This window comes from Lissotriton helveticus, chromosome 1_1 (genome assembly GCF_964261635.1).
Source record: "Lissotriton helveticus chromosome 1_1, aLisHel1.1, whole genome shotgun sequence".
Taxonomy (NCBI): domain Eukaryota; kingdom Metazoa; phylum Chordata; class Amphibia; order Caudata; family Salamandridae; genus Lissotriton; species Lissotriton helveticus.
The window spans coordinates 1,429,137,622-1,429,156,584 of record NC_136057.1 but is presented as its reverse complement, the minus strand read 5'-3'; the positions used below and the strand labels follow the sequence as shown (position 1 = coordinate 1,429,156,584).

The window sequence follows — 18,963 nt, the reverse complement described above, 5'->3', positions numbered from 1 at the left end:
GGCCAAGCGCCTTTTAATGCAAGCGCAAATTCCTTACTCCCTTTTGTACCCCGCGAAACTCAAAGTCTCCCATGATGGCACTGCGCACTTCTTCACTGATGCTAACTCTGCTCTTAAATTTGCCAAACACATCTGTGGTCCCAAGTTGAAAGCGTCTGGCGCTGAAAGAGCCCATGGTGCCGACCGCCTAAGTGATAATGATTGATATGAGATTACATGTATTGTGTATATTACAACTGACTGAGTCGCAAATGTTCAACATCCGCTACCCTTGCTCTTGTTGTTATCTTTTAGTATGCACGCTGCTCTAATACCACACTATTCACTCCTAACGTGAGATATTGCACCTGTTGCGGGCCTTTCTGTGTCCCTGTTTTGCGGTGGGCCGCTTCAGTTGCAGGCTGTTCATCTGCCCGCTTAAATACTCTATGTAGATCACCCTACAAGTTGCAGACCTTTATCATCCTTTTTTAGCTATGTTATAACACATCTCTCAGGTCTGACTTGTGCCATTTCGACTGCGTTTGCATTTCTCTCAGCCACCCTGTATAAACGGGGGGGGGGGTATGCCGGTGCTTCCTCGCCCTCACGGAAAGTTTCCCTATGTTCAGTTTTCTCCACTTTCTGAGTGGAATTAGGGGGGATCTGACATAATCTGATTGGGGGTTGGAGTGGGCGGGGGTGGATGGGAACGTTGGGATTGTTTGAATTGTACCGGTCTGTGGACTCACCTAAGTTTTGTGCTGCACTGGCAGGATGCATGGGTTTGTGGGGTGGGCGTTTATGCACTAACGATTTGACCGCCATAGAGACATATATAACTGCATTTAAGATCCTTACCTGGAATGTACGGGGACTAAATGATGGCAGGTAGGCCCGACTAGTTCATGCGTATTTGGGGAGACATTAATTTGACATTTGCTTCTTACAGGAAACACACCTTAGCTCTAACCCATCACCAAATTTGAAACATAGCAGGTGGACAGGCATACATTCTGCGATTTACTCCAACTATGCGCGGGGAGTAGCAATACTTATTCGTAGGGGGTTGGACTGGAAAGAAGCTAATGTATACGTTGATTCTGATGGGCGGTACATAGTCCTACATGGTTATCTGGGAGGCAGGCAAGTTGTGATGGCCGCTGTTTATGGCCCGAATGTGGATTGTCCTGATTTTTTCAGAGATGTCTGGGCGCGGATAGCCTCTACAAATTGCACTACGATATTGTGGGGTGGGGATTTTAATGCTGTGCTCAATGATGCTTTAGATAGGCAAGGTGCATCAAAACCACTACACCCACACGCTAGTCTGGTTCTGAAAGACCTCATTTTGGAGGGTACCCTGCTGGACATTTGGAGGGTTAGACATCCGGGCCTGAAAGAAAGGACTTGTATCTCTAGTCAACACGCAGCTTGGTCAAGGCTGGACTACTGGCTGGTGTCAACGGACATAGCCACGTGGACGATCGAGGTATTCCATCTCGCGCGTTCCCTATCTGACCACGCTCCATGCCTCCTCACATTGTCTATCCCTGACTCACCTCCACGTGCCTTCAGTTGGAGACTCCCCCCCACGCCCTGCCTGACGAAGCATTTAAGGAAGAAATTAGGACAGACATTATTGATTACTTCGCCCTGAACTCTGGTTCGGAGCCAGCTGTAGCCACTCTGTGGGACGCCTTTAAGGTGGTGATATGGGGGAAATGCATAGCTCGACAGGAGGGTGTTCTGAAAGCCATGAGGGGCACCATAACAAGAATTGAAGGCCAGATCCGTGTGCTCGAGCGTAACTTCTGCTCTGCTACAAATCCAGTCGTTGCGGCAGAGTTGAAAGACAAGCTGTTGGAATTTGCAGAGGAGGCACAGAGAGAGCTTACATTTTTGGGCAAGTATGCTGAGGCCAGGAGATATGGAGAGGGTGACAGGCCGGGCCCTGCACTAGCGGGCATGATTCGAAAATCTACGTCCACGACGTTCATCCACACAATTAGAACGCCTGGTGGGGATACCATTACAGGTCAGGCGGAGGTCTTAAATGAGTTTAGGGATTTTTATTCTACACTATACACAGCCACTCAGTCCACTCCCCCAGAGAACTTGCAGGAATTCTTGGACTCCTTTGCTTTGGCATGGTTCAATGACACAAATAGACGATACATGGACCTCCCCATAACCACAAACGATGTCAAGCAAGTGATAAAAAGTCTGCTGTTGAACAAGGCCCCGGGACCGGACGGCCTGACAACTGCCTTTTATAAGGCATATGTGGAAGAACCAGCTCCGAGGTTGCTTGCTGTATATGAGGAGGCACTGGAGACTGGGTCCCTTCCGGCTTCAATGCGGGAAGCCTTGATAATGACACTATTAAAACCGGATAAAGTTGAAACAGAACTATATTCGTATTGTCCGCTATCCCTAATAAATGTTGATGTAAAAATATATGCTAAATTGCTGGCGAACCGCCTCCAATCGCTCCTCCCAATGATAGCCCTTCCAGACCAATCAGGCTTTATACCCGGACGTTCAATGTCCCACAACCTTCGAACGCTCTTCTCGGTCCTCCATTATCTTCATCCCAGTGTCCAAGCTGCCGCCATATTTCTAGACGCAACGAAAGCATTTGATTCACTCGAATGGCCGTATTTATTTTGGATACTGACCAGTATGGGTTTAAGCCCCTTATTTATTGGTCGGATCCAGCTACTCTATACTAATCCGCTGGCACGGGTGAGAGTGAATGGCATGGTGTCGGACACATTTAATCTAACTCCAGGCACAAGACAAGGCAGTCCGCTTTCGCTGCTATTGTTTGCCATTGCCATAGAACCCCTTGCTGCCAGGATACGACAACACCACACTGCTAGAGGGATAGGCTTCAGCACTCGGAGTCTATTGGTATCTCTTTATGCAGATGATGTAACTCTATATATCCTTAACCCCGCCAAAAATCTGGACCCAGTCCTCCGGGAATTTATCAAATTCAGCAGCCTTTCAGGCATTTCTATAAACTGGGCAAAATCTGTTATATTTCCATTGACCGACGGCACACCAGTGGTATCCTCTGAATTTCCGTTAAGGTGGGAAGCGGAGAAAGTTAAGTATTTGGGAATCTGGCTCAGCCGAAATATGCAGGGCATTTGGAACTTGAACTTTGGGTGGGCTATTGAGTGGCTAGGAAGTAAGGTGGCGATTTGGTCTAAACTGCCTTTATCTATTGCAGGTAAAGTGGCACTATCGAAAATGGTGATTTTGCCAAAATTTTTATATTTATTTACTAATGTGCCAATTCCCCTCACGCAACATTTTTTCAAATGTCTTCGCTCACAGTTGTTATTTCTTGGGTGGGCGGGGGGCCAAGCTAGAATATCCTGGGCTCTGTTGACCATACAGTTGAGACAGGGGGGATTGGGCGCTCCTGACATCCAGCTTCTGCATTTCTGGATATACCAGACCCCATACCAGCCCCATGTAGCGGTGGAGATCGACGCAGTAGCACCGACCCCGCTGACGGTGGCAGTCTATAAAAAAACACTGAGCCCCAAAACGAATGTAGACACTGCAGAAACGCTGCGATGGGCGTGGCTTGAACTTCAATGCCCGCTGGCCTTCCCCTACTCTATGCGCCAGCGGTACCACTACGCAACAACCCGATGATGGCCTGTCTAGCGGAAGGCGGGGGTGGGGTTGATATTGGAGGCGCACAACTCCGAACTTTTGCTGACTTGTACCCTGATGGGAATTTTAGACCCCCACCTGTAGGAGACGATGGTCAAGAGGTGCCATTCACTGAGAAATTTGCTTACCACAAATTAAAAGCAGCATGCCGTGCACTCTGGGAAGGGTTTCCGGAAGCACCGCCGATATTACATGCTTTACAAAAGTCATGCGAGATATTAAAGTACACAGTTCATGGAAAAAATGAGACAATTTCTACTCGTACCAGTTTGCACAAAAAACAACATGTGAAATGTCATATAATGCAAAATGTGGGAACTTTTTTAAATTTCACGAAATTCAGAAATTATGCAAGGTTACAGGGGTGTACCAAAAAACTTCACATAACTTTTCTAAATATCTAGAAGACTAGCATTCAGCCACTGTTGAATGCTTACACAACGTTTCCTACAGGAGGTTGCACGGTGAGTTTGGAGGGAACTGTGCAACAGTGACACAAATGGGGTAGGGGCACAATGGAAGGAAGCTTCCCTTGATTACGAAGCTTAGGTGCAGTCTTATAGTAAATACAACCAAGCTCTTTCAATGCCGATTCCGAGATAGCAATCCAAGATCTCAATAGGCTGAGGAGTGCATTGCCTCAAAAGGACTCCGGGCACAGGCAAGGCTTAGGGTAAATTGCTTGGTATTGTAAGCAAAGCTTCGTTGGGGTTGGTAATTAGCCTCAGAGGATGTATTGGATTAAGATATTTTGAAACTTTCTTGGAATTTGGAAGACAGCAAAATGCGGTGCTGACTACTTTTGTGTTCGTAGGCAAGAGGGTTGATTCGAGGTGGCTTTTGGGGGACTGTGAGCATTTGCAGCGAAGTACCCTTTGATTGTAACTTATTATGCCAAAGTAGAAAATCAATGTTGCCCTTGTTTGGCCTTATTGGTTCAGTGCATCTTGAATTTTGTGGCACAGATGGCCAGGACCCATATGTAGACATATGTAGACATTGCCAAGAAACTTAGGGCTGATAACTGTGAAATACAAAAAAGTGATGGGTCATTGCTGGAATTCATCTTAGCTATATTTCAGTGCATTATTTACTTGCTCACCGTGCAACTGCAGATTTGGCTCAATCATATGCAAATCACACTTTCTTCACTGGGAACAGATCATCTAGAAAGGTCAAGCCATATCCCCTATGAATGGAAACAAAAGCACGCCTGGTTTGGCTTTGAGGGCCTCATCATTAGGGCCAAATTGTAGGGGTGGGCGGCAAATTCCGTTCCGCTCGCGGAACGTACAAAATTTAGGCATTTTCACGTTCTGCATGGAACGTAAAATTGTCAAAACGTCTGCGATCCGCAGCGGAACGGAAGCATCTTCCTACATAATTGGCAGGGCAGGATTCTTTCTGGCACAGTGCTCCTGTCACACAAATTAAAGCTCAACAGGAAGCACATACAGATATAAATAAAGCAGGTGCCCGAGTTTAAGCTCAAATTCAGTGACTCATTGATCGGACCAAAAGGGTCGTGAGCTTTGTCGAGGCTGGGCAGGTGTGCTTTCTCCTCATGTCTACCCTCGAGGATTGGCTGTGATGCTTAATGGAGGCATCTGCATCGTTGACTTTCACGAGTGCAGTGCCCGTGCGGTGCCTGTGACCAGGAGCTTCTTTCTCCTCATCTGCCACTCTGATCGGTCTCTGACCTTTTATGAACACAAGAGGCATGTGAACTCGGATAGAAGCCCGCCCCACCCGTTTGGCCTCGCCACACACACTGGCGGTGTGCACCGTCTTCCCGCCCTTTACCCACAGCTCACTCAAGGGACCCTGGTGCCCTTCGGTGCGATGGCAATGTTGCACACGCGTTGTCCCTGGACTCAGCTCTTTGGCCATTTGCGCAGCTGTAGTGTAGGAATGGCACTATACGTTTGCCCAGCGAGGTAGCACTTGCTGATTGGCCAGTGGAGGGTACTCCAGTTGAGTGGAGGTGTCGCGCGGAACGATGGCGTCTTCTTGGATGGAAGCAGGGCAGGGTTCATTCTGGCGCGATGCTCCGGTCACAAGGGTTAGACCTGAACGGGAAGCAATTGCAGGTATAGATGGAGCCGGTGCCCGAGTTCAAGCTCAAATTCAGTGGCTGATTGATTGGCCCAAAGGAATCGTGAGCTGTGTCGTGGCTGGGCAGGTTTGCTTTCTCCCCATATCTACCCTCGAAAATTGGCTGTGATGCTTGATGGAGGCCTTTGAATCCTTGACTTTCCTGGACGCAGTCCCTGTGCGGTTCATGTGACCAGGAGCTTCTTTCTCCTCGTCTGCTGCACTGATCAGTCTCTGACCTTTTATGAACACAAGCGGCATGTGAACTCGCATAGAAGCACGCCCCGCCCGTTTGGTCCCGCCACACATACTGGCGGTGTGCACCGTCTTTCCACCCTTTACCCACAGCTCACTCAAGGGACCCTGGTGCTCTTCGGCGCGATGGCAATGTTGCACAAGCGTTGACACTGGAGACAGCTCTTTGGCCCTTTGCGCAGCTGTAGTGTAGGAAGGGCACTATACGTTTGCCCAGCGAGGTAGCACTTGCTGATTGGCCAGTGGAGGGTACTCCAGTTGAGTGGAAGTGTCGCACAGAACGGTGGCGTCTTCTTGGATGGATGCATAGCAGGGTTCATTCTGGCGCGATGCTTCTGTCACAAGGGTTAGACCTGAAGGGAAAGCACTTGCAGGTATAGATGGAGCGGGTGCCCGAGTTCAAGCTCAAATTCATTGGCTGATTGATCGGCCCAAAGGAATCGTGAGCTTCGTCATAGCTGGCAGGTGTGCTTTCTCCTCATATCTACCCTCGAAAATTGGCTGTGATGCTTGATGGAGGCATTTGCATCCTTGACTTCACGGGCGCAGTCCGTGTGCGGTTTCTGTGACCAGGAGCTTCTTTCTCCTCGTCTGCTGCACTGATCAGTCTCTGACCTTTTATAAACAGAAGAGAGGCATGTGAACTCGCAAAGAAGCCCCGCCCCCAAAATCCCCGTGAGCACGCGAAATTCTGCATGTTCGCGGAGATTTTATGCCGTTTCGCAATATTTTGCGAAAGGCAATTTCGCAAATTCCACCCACCCCATCTAAATTGTAATCCCTTTCGCACAGTATGTGGCCCACCCACGCGCATGGGGTGTCTCGATGAGAAATCAAATATGAGATGGGTGGAATGACTGATTTTATCTCAACTGCTGGTAAGTATTCTGACCACATTGTTGTTCATTATATGCTCGCTTTCTGTCACTACAGACAGAGACCACTCTTAATGCAAATCTGAAACAGTTCAGCCAAGACTGCCGTACAAAAACCAACAGAACAGAGACAAAAGAAACCCTGGTCTGATTTCTCCTTTCTGGGGAACAAAGTAGTAAAATCTAATTTCATCTATGGGGAACAGAGAGCACAGAACTCACATCTGGGCATACCCATGTTTATGCCGTCTGGCAGGTAGTAGCAGGGTGCTGCTTGTCATTGCCCAGGTGTCTATTGTGCTGGTGTGACAAACTTGCCAGGACACAGTGGTCATGAGGAACAAAGAGATGTGTTCACAGGGAAGTTGAACAAGAACTCAAATCAAATCAAATCAAAAATAACTTTATTCAATTTTGTTTCTTAAAAACCATAAAAGCACAATAAATATAATAAAATATACCAAACATATTTACATGTACAATAATCTACCAAATCCTTCTTAAACCAAGATCAATGTTAAAAAATAAGAAGCTGGGTATGTTATTTACACAAGAATGTTGAACTCATTTAGTGAAGACTAGAGAATTAGTGCATTGTATTCTTATATCTAATAACAGTTTTTAGAAAGGACGATACAGCAAACATAATCAATTCATTCTCTAATATTTTAAGCCTCAAATATGCCGTTCTACATTGTCGAAATTCCCACTTCTTTAAAATAGGTATTAAAAATCTCTTCCTGGGGAGGTCATAGAATTTACAGAAGAAGGTACAGTGTAACATAGATTGAATGGAAACCTTGTCACACGGGCATGGTAACAAGTTTTTGGACCATGAGTTTATCTCCGGGAAGGTAATCATTCTAAAAAAGGACCCACCGCGGAAACGAGTTAACAGCATGCGTGGATATCATCCCTGAACCAGTACCAAATAGGGTTGAATACCATTACACTGTAACATCAGATGATTCTCCATAACTGAAGGCTTTTCTTTTTCAGAAAGCCAACGCTTGTTTTCTAGATAGTTTAAACATATTAATTTTAGGTTCTTCCTCAATATACTTTCTAAACGAGTTGGAGATTCAAAGTATTCCGGGTGGCCGATGTCGTACGACAGTTCTTTTACGTATTTAATCCATTGAATGCTGGACCCTTTCAATTTGAGACAGTCCTTAATCACATCTCTATTAAAACCGGGCTCATCTGAGGAACACACCTTGTGTCACAAAAGAAGGGGATTAACTTTAATAATGTCTGAAATATAAGGCATGCCCTGTTCTTTATGACATGCAAATGTAGCAGGGGAACCCAGGACAGCTAGGAGGTAGCGGAAGAATTCGTTCTCGCTACACTGAATTTTTTGGTCATTAGCTATTCCCCAAATCCCCGCCCCGTATGTCGCGGTAGATACACATTTGGACTTATAAATATCCACCAACACCGGGACTGGTCGGCCGCCCAGTTTCTTTGAAAAATTCCGAGCTGCGCCTATCACTCTAGAGAAACATAGTTTTCTTACATTTACAGCTGATGTCCACGAGCCCGATTTATCAAAATTAATACCTAAATAGGAAAATCTGTCTGTGGCATCTATTTTCGTGTTATCAATGAACATTTTAGATGTGTTTCATTTTTTCATCCCACAGCACATAGTAAAGGTTTTACTTTTGTTTATTTTTAGGTCTCTTTCCATCATAAAAGTTGCGAATTTAGTAACTGCTCTTTGCAGGCCTATCTGTGTCCGCGTCATCCACATATAATAAAATGGGACTGGTTCATTCTCAATCAGAGGATAGTCCTGCCTGTCCCAGGCCAAAAATGAGCCTACACTATTTATATAGAGGTTAAACAGGAACGGGGCGAATATGCAACCTTGTCTCACTCCCTTATTAATATTAAATTTAGTTGTACACTCTCCCCGTTTCCCGTACCGGACCCTCGCCCCTGCTCCCCTATATAGCTCCTTAATGAATAGCAGCAGGTTTGGATCAAAACCCATCTCACTCAGGGTGCTCCAGAGTTTGTCATGACTGAAGCAGTCAAAAGCTGAACTTAAATCGACAAACGTTAAAAAAGTTTTTCCCTTTTAGCTAATACATATTTACCTATAATTAGAGCTAAGTTTAATCCCTGTTCAATGGTTCCTAGTCCTGTCCTAAAGCCGTATTGGAACTTTGAAAGTAAACCTGTCTCTTCCACCCAGGATTGCAATTTATTTAAAATAACCCTCCCCACCACTTTCATTAACGAATCCAGTAAGGAAATAGGATGGTAACAGTTGGGTTCGTTTCTGTCACCCTTTTTAAAGATGGGAACCACGATAACATCTGACCAAGTAGGAATAAATCTATATCGTGAGACATTTTATTCCCGGCCTCTGTGTCTTTTTAGGTGGGGTCACTGGCCATTGAGGTCCATTGATCCTTTATTTTACACGGGCTAGCATCAAAGCAAGGGCTACTCGACAACTGCTGACCACCTGTAGTCCACTGCACCCCTTTATATAGCGTAATCTCTCCCCAGGGACATGGTATGGTGTTAACAATATTGCTATACCGCCATCCACTGTCCTCTCACTACAACTGGAGCACTGTAGATATACCTATGAGCATAGAACATCTTCTAATCGTTTGTCTTGTCTCTCTATGTGTATGTCTGTGTCCCTTTTTTCAACAGGTGCATACACACCAACCTTGAGGTCTCCCTAATCGGGAGTACCACAGGAGTAGTTCTCTCCTTCTACATGCACTTTTTTAACACGATTTTGACTTTCACGTCCCTAGGTCAGGGTGGGCCTAGGAGTGCTCATACCACCAGGGTTTAGTACACATGTGTCCTGATGAATGCCTGGTAAATTCACACCGTTTCAAGGCAGAAACATGTTGACTGACTATTAATCTTTTGGAAATAACCAAACAATTTATTTGGACTATTTTCCCACATTGTTTTTAATCTGTCAAAGTGATCAAACAATATAATATATTTTTTGAGACACTTAAGACATTTTTAACCATCACTATCACCTCTAAATCACTCACTTCACGTCTATTTCACAAAAACCTGCTCCGCAGTAGATCTGGCGTTGAAGCACACTGGGGAGGCACTCTTCCTCTCCAATGGGCCCTATGATGAAGCATGTCACCAACCAGGGTGGTGAGTGAGGGCTTTCCATACTGACCTGAGCGGGGTCATATACTCATTGTTTTTGCTCCTTTTGTACTCAAAATTGATTTTTTTTTGGACACTCTTTTCTTGTTTAAATAAGCGTAACCGGGGACTAAGAGTGTTTCCTCATTTTCCCTACCTCTCTTTTTGTTGTTGTGGGATTGCATACACTCAGCCCTCACATCCAAGGTAATATCACTGTGCTGATTAGTCCTATGTGTAGTCAGTCAATTCTCCAAGTCTAGCGTACTGAATCTATTTCTGAGGGTGATGCTCGATACAAGTCCCAGCTCTTCATTACCTATTCTGTTACTGGCGTTACCATGGCGAGATCCCCTATCACTTGTCTTTCCCTGAGAACCAGTATTCTCTTTGTATAATGAGGTGGGATAGAAATAGTTGAGGTCAAAAACCCGGATACTGGTTCTCATGGTATGAGAAGGCCTTTCACAAATATAACTGAGAACCCTGTTATCTCTAAAATTAATAATTATACAGTCACCCGCTATATCTTTCGTTCTTCTACCCACCCAACTCACTCTCCGTGCAAACAAGATTTGGCTGTGCATGTAAGAGGGGAGGGATCTATTTGTATTCAACCACTGAATCGTTTTATTTTTTAGTTCCATGTACGATTCAGCCCAGCCCTTTTCTAGCTCTGGAACCACTGTAAGGACAGCAACATAGGGTACGGACTCTGGTGGCAGATCAATGTTTGGCAACGTGTTCTTATAGTCATTGATGTTATGAGATCCCTTTCTGCCTTCTTGGAGAGTGTTTTTCACCATCCCCTTGCCAGATATATGATATTCTATTGACTTGTCCTTCGTAGAGTCTAGGGTGCGACTTGTATCTGCACTTTCCTTGCTGTTATTCCCAGGTCCACAATTTTCCCGGGATGTTCTTTCCAATGGATCTGACAACATCCCATGGGAGGTCAATTTACTATCGATAGTGTTCCTAGGTCCATTTTTTCGGCAAGAACTTGTTCGGAACATTCACCCATATGCCAACTTTTCAAATTACATTTTGACATTGAATTCATTACTGCAAGTCAAAGGACTGATATCAAAACCAGCATTCTAATTGAAAGGGTTTCCAGTTGAATTTATTTTTTTCAGTTATACGAATATTTTAAATAAAATATTTCACAATGAAATAGGTATTAGAAAAAGGAAAAATGCAACAATTAATTATTTTAAAATGAAACTTTAAAGAATGAAACCATTACATAAAACGACATGCTGGTTTGTAATTACATTTGCAAGTGAAAGGTTTCCAGAGAAAACACATATTTCGAATTACCCTTTTGATGATTAAAAGTCACTCTATTCAGAAAGATCACTGTTGCAACCAAATTCTGAAATCTATAAGGCAATTATTCCACAAGTTATACATAGCAGCAAGTATTGCAAAAAGTAAGTTTACTCATACAAACAGTATTGTGAATTAAATGATTCTCGCCATTATACATTCAACATATGACGAAGATTCAAATTAAAACTGTGTTTTAAACAATCAGTTCACATCTAAGATGGATTTCAGATATAATATTCTACATTAAGATCAGCACATGGAATTAAAGATTTCACCCTAGAATCCGAACCAAACTATTCACTTTAAAAACATTAATTCAAAAAGAAAAGCTTTGCATTAAACACTTTAAGTTTGGTGGAAGCTTCATCATAGATGTGTCTGGAGACACCTAGGTAGAAAATGAAAATATTTTTATTACGTGTTAGCCCAATATGTTTTTAGCGCTGCTCATGCCTTCATCCTCCCTTCAACCCATAACTGCCAGGCATAAGCCATCACTCACATCAACATTCCATCTCATCACCAGCCACTCTCACCATTCCAGACACTGTCTCACTCATGCACAGAATGGGGCATACACAATATACTACACAACTCCTTTTCCACAAAAACAATAAAGAAAAATGGAACAGGACTAGGACAATTACTTCACCATCATTCAAACACCAACCCCTTAACCAACACTCAACTAATGAATGTTGCTACTTTCCAGAAAACCCTGCAAATATATAAAGACACAAAAGCAGCAGCAGAAACTTTGCAAAGATTTTAGTAAACCTTGCAAATCTTCATGACCAGAGGCTATCTAAACCTCAAGCCAAATATAAGTCACAGGACAAGATGCATTTGCAAATCACAAACATGGCAATGGCCTGTAAATCTGTGGCTCCCCCTCAGACCTGATCACTTATCCTACCTAGTATTTGCCATTAACAACATACAAGGACCAACATGCAAGCAGTCATGAGCTCACCATCAACTGATGGCCTGCACGATCAAGTCTTTAGCCTGCGTCATTAGCAGGCATGCCATTACACTCAAAGTCTACAAATGCATAGCGCTGTAGTGTGGTTCATGGGCCTCTTTCTGCGTGCATGTTAAATTAGCATGGCTTATTAGGAGTTTAAAAGCCATTTTACCTTTTGCTGCTTTTTGCACACAACACTGCTTAGCTGTTTTTTCAGAGTTAGCTTTCACTAAGGTCTATACATGAGAAAAGGTTTGTTTTTCGACATCTCTAGACATACATCGTGCCCCCAGTCTGTACAGTGATTGCTGAGCCACCAAGGTTATCATAACGTGCGAGCCTATTTATCAGCGTGTCCGTGTAGCACATTCTAGACACAACAATTTGGCAGCTGCAAGCCGAGTAGGATTCTAGCGCCTTTATCATAGCACACTTGCCAGAATTGAACACACTTGGAAGATTCCAGGCATGCAGAGAGACTGACCAATCCTGATGTAATTTACACTTACTAAGCGGACAGGTAAATGGGGTCCCCCTAAGAAAGCTCAAGAGACCTTCTATAGTTTTGTAATACATAGTTCCTAAATAGGGAGGGTGCTTAAACTAGGCGCTTTCATCACCTGTTTGCACTATCATTGTAATATGATTCCTCCTTTTGTATTTTATGGGATTGTAAACATGCTGACAGTATTATTTTTAATCATATGTATGCTTATGTTGACTAAAATACTGAGCTTGAGATCACGTCGTTAAAATAAACATTTTAACCTTACCGTGTCTCTATTTTACTCCTGTTGTGGACTGGTATGAACGTATAACAAAAGAGTGTTCTCACTTCCCACCATTCCTGAGATGGTCCTTAGTCGCATGTTCTAGGTTGTCTAATCATTTGGTTTCTTTGCTATAGGACGAAGAGCTAATGTGACACTGATTGCTAGTCTAGTAGGGGAATTTGGGTACTAAGGTGAGTTTTGGCACACCCTAATTCACTGATGTCCTAAGTCTCTGTGCACAATTCTGTGTCTGAGCAGAATCCCTATAACAGCACAAACTAATGAGAGAGGGTTTAATCATATTTCACCTTATACAAATTTACCTCAGCGCATTAACATTCTACAATTGTTGTACGCATCATATCATAGTAATGCACACACCTTCAAATTGCAAACTAACTAATACATCTTCCAGTTGCAAGTCAGTAAACACAAAACACATTATAAGACCTGCAGGGAATCTCTCCATATTGACCGCAAATCTCATACTCCTATACACTTTACGTTCATATAGCACATACTGCAACAGAGCCGTATCCCTCGTAGCCTAAACTACAACCAAATTGGCAGCATGCCAGCAGCACATTCAAATTTAAACAGACGAGCATATTAGCATTAATTGCACAAAGATAGCTCTTATATGCAATCTCCATACATACATCACATTTAACAATATGTGCATGATTGAAGGTAATTCAGAAAACCCCATAAACCAAACACTCTAAACCAGATATCATACACCGGCTGAATATGTTAAAGTACCCAATCTCCATTTGAGCTTCACTTCTTGCAGGAATTCTTTGCATCAGAATTTTCGTACATTTCCCATTATTGACGCTGCAGCAACAATGACTGTGCATGCATAACATCCATTCAAAAGGAATGCACTACCCATTGATATATCAGCTTGGCTGCTTCTTAAATAATAATTAAATGGTTGTAATCAGATGCTCATGTGGTATAGCATACAATAGTTTATATGTAGAGCAACAATAAATTAAAAAAATACACACAGTGCGACAAATTTTAAAGATTTTTCTTTTCAATCTATTGCATTTCTCACAGAGACTCGCAGGAAACCAATGTTGCACAACCATAAAAAGACCATCTGCAAATAATAATTGAAACTAAATGTTAAATAGTTACACACTATCCCATCTTTTAGCCTTATCAGGTTATCGTGTAAAAAGGATTATTCTGCAGATAGGCACCGTAGATTTAAAGACAGAACTCCAGTCCAACAAGGAGTCATGCAACTTGTTTTACCAAAACACTACAGTCCTGTTTCTGTTTTTGCAATATTCAACAGTCATTATGAAGTAACTTTTCTAAGTTTCCAGTTCATATGTGTTTTCTTTCCTTGAAAGCATTAACCCCCCGATGCTCTAATTGTTAGTGTCAGAATGTCATTTAGTGACCGCAAAATGTGAGAGCTCTTTTGAATAGCGCTCCAATGATCAAAGTCACGCCACCACATCAAAGTGAGATGCGTGCTGGACTGATGGTGGAGTCAACAACAATAACTCACTTCCCGTCAGGTACACTAGTGTTGCATACATTCCTCACTCTTGCTCCACACTCCCTGATCTAACTATTTCTTGTAGGTGTGGCATGTCTGTTACAGAATAGTGGGCCATATTATCAAGAAAGGGCGATACATTATCACCACTTTTAGCGGCAGGAAACTGCCACTAAAGCGGCGATAATGGGCTTGATAACATGCCCTTGTGAATTCCTATAGAAACCCAGGTTCTGGTGTTAACCTGGGCTTCTATGGGAATTCACAAGGGCATATTATCAAGCCCATTATCGCTGCTTTAGCGGCAGTTTTCTGCCGATAAAAGTGTCGATAATGTATCGCCCTTTCTTGATAATATGGCCCATATTGGAATGGGTGTTTGGACAAAATATAGAAGAAAAATATCGCAAGGATAAAATAGTGTGTCAAGAATATCGAAAACAAAAATATGGTGAATGTGAGTTTCTATGGGAAAGTAAAGTTTTACTATATTTAATTCCACATATGAGTACCTTGACAATATATATATTCAAGGTATATAGATGTGGAGTTGGGAATCGTAAATCTATACTTACCTATTTGCACTTACCTTCCCGATAGCTTAGTCCTCGATATTTTTGACACAATTTTCTGTTCACACAATATCCTTGTCATCGATATTGTATCAGACTTCCATGCAATGTGAGTTATTCACTTTCAAACAGCAGCTATCTAATGCATAAAAACAGCCACGGTGAAACAGTGTAAATGACACTTCACGCTGCACAGGCTAAAGTGATACATGGGTTTCGCCACAAATAATTGTTTCAGTCTAAAGGCACAGGTTCTGCCAGACCAAACCTATCTCTGGAACTGAAGTCATGTAGTAGATTCAACAGATGCCTGAGAAACCTATCATAATGTCATTGTCTGTGCTCCATCAGCACAGAATGGGTCTGTGCTATTCTTTTTGGTATCTTCTGCACATGTATTAGCTTGATACATCTCTCAGTTAATGCATGTTTTGCTGGCAGCAGAGCTTGGAAACACAGAACAGTAATTGTCTCTGTTTCTAAGCTGCTGTGTGGTAAACATGCATTACCTCAGCAATTTTTCAAGGTAGTGTATGAACTGAAGACTTCTACACACGTGCACAGACCCCTTTTGTGTTGGTGCAATGTAGAAAGCTACATCATGATACATTTCCTGGACGTCTCTCCCAGTTTCATCAGCTTCTGTCTAATGTAGGAAATACAGTTTTTGAAGGCACCGTTATAAAATTGTGAAAATTATAAATGAACTAAAAGGAGTTAAAAAAGAATAGAGGTTAAAGGGATTATACCTCTCTTACTCCTATTTTGTTTCGTAGTGACCTGCTTATAAGGAATGTCTTTTTATAATTGTTTGAAAAAGCATCCTTTTGATATAATTTAAGGGCATAGAACCTTGAAAAAGGTTCAAGGCTATATGTATATTTTTGTTGTCTGTTTATAAATGTGTTTGTTTGTATATTGTATATATATGTATGAGTTGTGTATATATATATATGTGTGAAAAAAGATATTCACAAATGATACATAGTCAATTTGTTTGAAAAATGGTTTATTAAATTATATATATGAACCAAAAAGTTGGAATAATAATAATTTTTTTTTTTGGATTGCCATTTCATCATCATCATAAAATCTTTCTTACGATAAAAAATACCATAGAAGCACAGATTTATAATTCACAACCAAAGATTCTCATAGCAAATAATTGTCACATTTCTAATAAAGTTTAGAACACGACAGAGATTATAGATTGATTGATTAAAGAGAAGAATACACCGCACAATGAATCATTAGGCGCGCTGGCCAGGGTTAACCATGGCCTATTAAAATTCTTCGAATGCGCCACATAGCAGCCAGAAAGTGCAAGACAGCAAATACAATTGGTCCCGCGGTATCAGTTTTCAGTAGTCTGAGCGCGTGCTCACACTGCTGGAAGCCAATATTATTGCAGAGCGGCTTGAGCCAGTACTTCCCCGGATTTTGGTAGGCAGGACAAAAAAAGAATACATGTGTCTCAGTTTCACAGCCATAATCACAAGAAGGGCAATTTTTTTGGTGCTGACAATGTCCTGTTACATGTGAATGTCCTTAAAGGTAAAACACCATGCCTCCATTGCACAAACAATTGTCTAGCTACAACAGGATAGATAATATCTAAAAAGCGTTCAAAGCAGTAAAAAATCTTTGACCAGCACGAAGATAGCAATTCTTGAGCCGTTATTCGGGTTACTCAGATCCACTTTTAGGTTCTCAGGTCGGTATATTTTCGTGAGCATGTTGCCTGAGATCTGTTTACAGCCCTGCTCTGGGTCAGTCCATAGGACAGGCATTCGCAGCCTAATGCATTCCTCCTTAATATGAGTGAGCCAAAGAAATTTGGATCTGCACGCGCAACTGAGTATTTCTCTGAGCTCCAGCCTATAATTGGCAAACTCTGGTGTAGCCCGTAACCTGCGCCAATACCTTAATGGTTTCAGGGTAACTCCTCGTCAATTGCCGTGATCCCCATATCAAATCTTAATGGGAGCAACGGGGTGCTAGGGGAGAGGACCAACAAGTGCCGCAGAAAGTTGTTCTCCACCCTGATGATATGTGTTTGATTACAATGTCCCCATAGCTCTCCACCATACATACTAGCGCCTCTGGCCTGGGATCTGTAAACCTCCAGTGGCGAACCAAGAGGCTTAATAGTTGACAGATTGGATTGTCTGAGGATCCCACCCGATAGATGTGCAAGTTTTAATTGGGATTTAATTTGCTGTGGGCCCCACGACATGCTCTCATTATTCGTTACCCCTAGGTAAACAAAAGTGCTTACCCTTTCCAATCTTGCACTGCCTAGAGTGGGATTAGGTCTTGTAATTCTAGGTGGGTTGAAGATCATGAATTTTGTTTTAGTTGAGTTGATCTCCAAACCCCGAATGGTACAGAAATCAACAAACCCATCCAGTATTCGATGTATGCCCATTGGGGTTCTGGAGAGCAATAGGGTGTCGTCAGCGAACATTATCGCCGGCACCCTATTCCCTGCCAGCTTGGGTGCATCATTGTTCTGGACACCATTCAGGTGCGCGATTGCCCCGTTGACGTAGAGGCAAAACGGGGTCGGTGCAAGCACACAGCCCTGCCTTACCCCCCGTCAACGGGGAATCTGGATGTCAATTCACCACTCCTCCCGCATCTAACTTGAGCTACGTTGTCCTCGTGGAGCCTCACCAGGACTGAAAGGAGATGGATGGGAACGCCCAGCTCAAAAAGGACACTCCAGAGTTTGCCCCTGGGTACAAGATCGAATGCAGTGCGGAGGTGGATGAACACCATGTAGAGGCTGCCACCCTCAATACACACCGTTTTCCTGTGCAAAGGCACTAAACTAAAGATTTGGTCCATGGTGGAGGTGTTCTTTCTAAACCCCGCCTGAAAAGGATTGAGTATCGCAAACTCCTCCATCCAGTCCTGTAACCGGTCCAACATAAGTCTTGCAAAGATCTTCTGTGGCACATCGAAAAGACTTATGGGTCTATATTTGGATGGGAGCAGAGGTGAGCCCTTTTTAAAGATAGGAACTATCTCTGCTCCCAGCCCAGTAGTGGGGAGAGCCATGACACTCAAAATTGCATTAAATAATACCTTAAGATACGGGCCCCATACTTCTGGTAGATGCTTGAACAGGTCACCTGGGAGTTTATCCAGGCCCGGTGCTTTGTTTGTGGCCAGTTTGATAATTGCAAGACACACCTCGGCCTCCGTGATCTCACACTCCTCTGGTTGGGGGATAAACTGGACAAAGGTAAAAGGGGTGGTGTGTTCGTCAGTGGGGACCACGCTAGAATAGAGAGCTCGAAAGTGGTCTTCCCATACTTGTGGCGCTAGATTGGGTTTGAGTGCTGCTTTTGGTTGTCCCGTACCTGTGTTGATAATGAACCAAAATGTTTTAAAATCCTTAGTATCTAAAGCAGAAGATAAACTTGCCCACTTATCCTGGTCCCACTCGGCCTTTGAGTTCGTGATTAGCCTTTTATAACAAGCCCTCATTTCTTTTATTACTTCTCTATTATTATCCTTAATGGCCATCAACAACTCAGATTTGGCCCTCCTGCATGCCTTGTTATACCAGGAGGAGCAGGATACCCTCTTGCCCGTCTTGGGCGCCCTGGGATTCAGTACCTCAGCTAGGCTAGTTACCAGTTCCCCGATGAGTACCTCGAGCTGTGAAAAGGAATCCACAGAGGATGGCAGGTTGACAAGGGCAGCAACCTCAGACAGAACTGGGAGTGCCAGATTATAAAGT

At 43.2% G+C, this 18,963-nt stretch overlaps 1 protein-coding gene across 1 annotated transcript in view; it reads left to right on the top strand.

The window, feature by feature from the left end:
* Window positions 1-18,963, top strand: part of LOC144764166 (A.superbus venom factor 1-like) — a 1,132,054-nt gene that overhangs the window by 673,493 nt on the left and 439,598 nt on the right. The window contains exon 30 of the mRNA XM_078650288.1: window positions 1,558-2,399. Coding sequence (XP_078506414.1) covers window positions 1,558-2,399 — 842 coding nt within the window. The remainder of the gene's footprint in view (window positions 1-1,557; window positions 2,400-18,963) is intronic.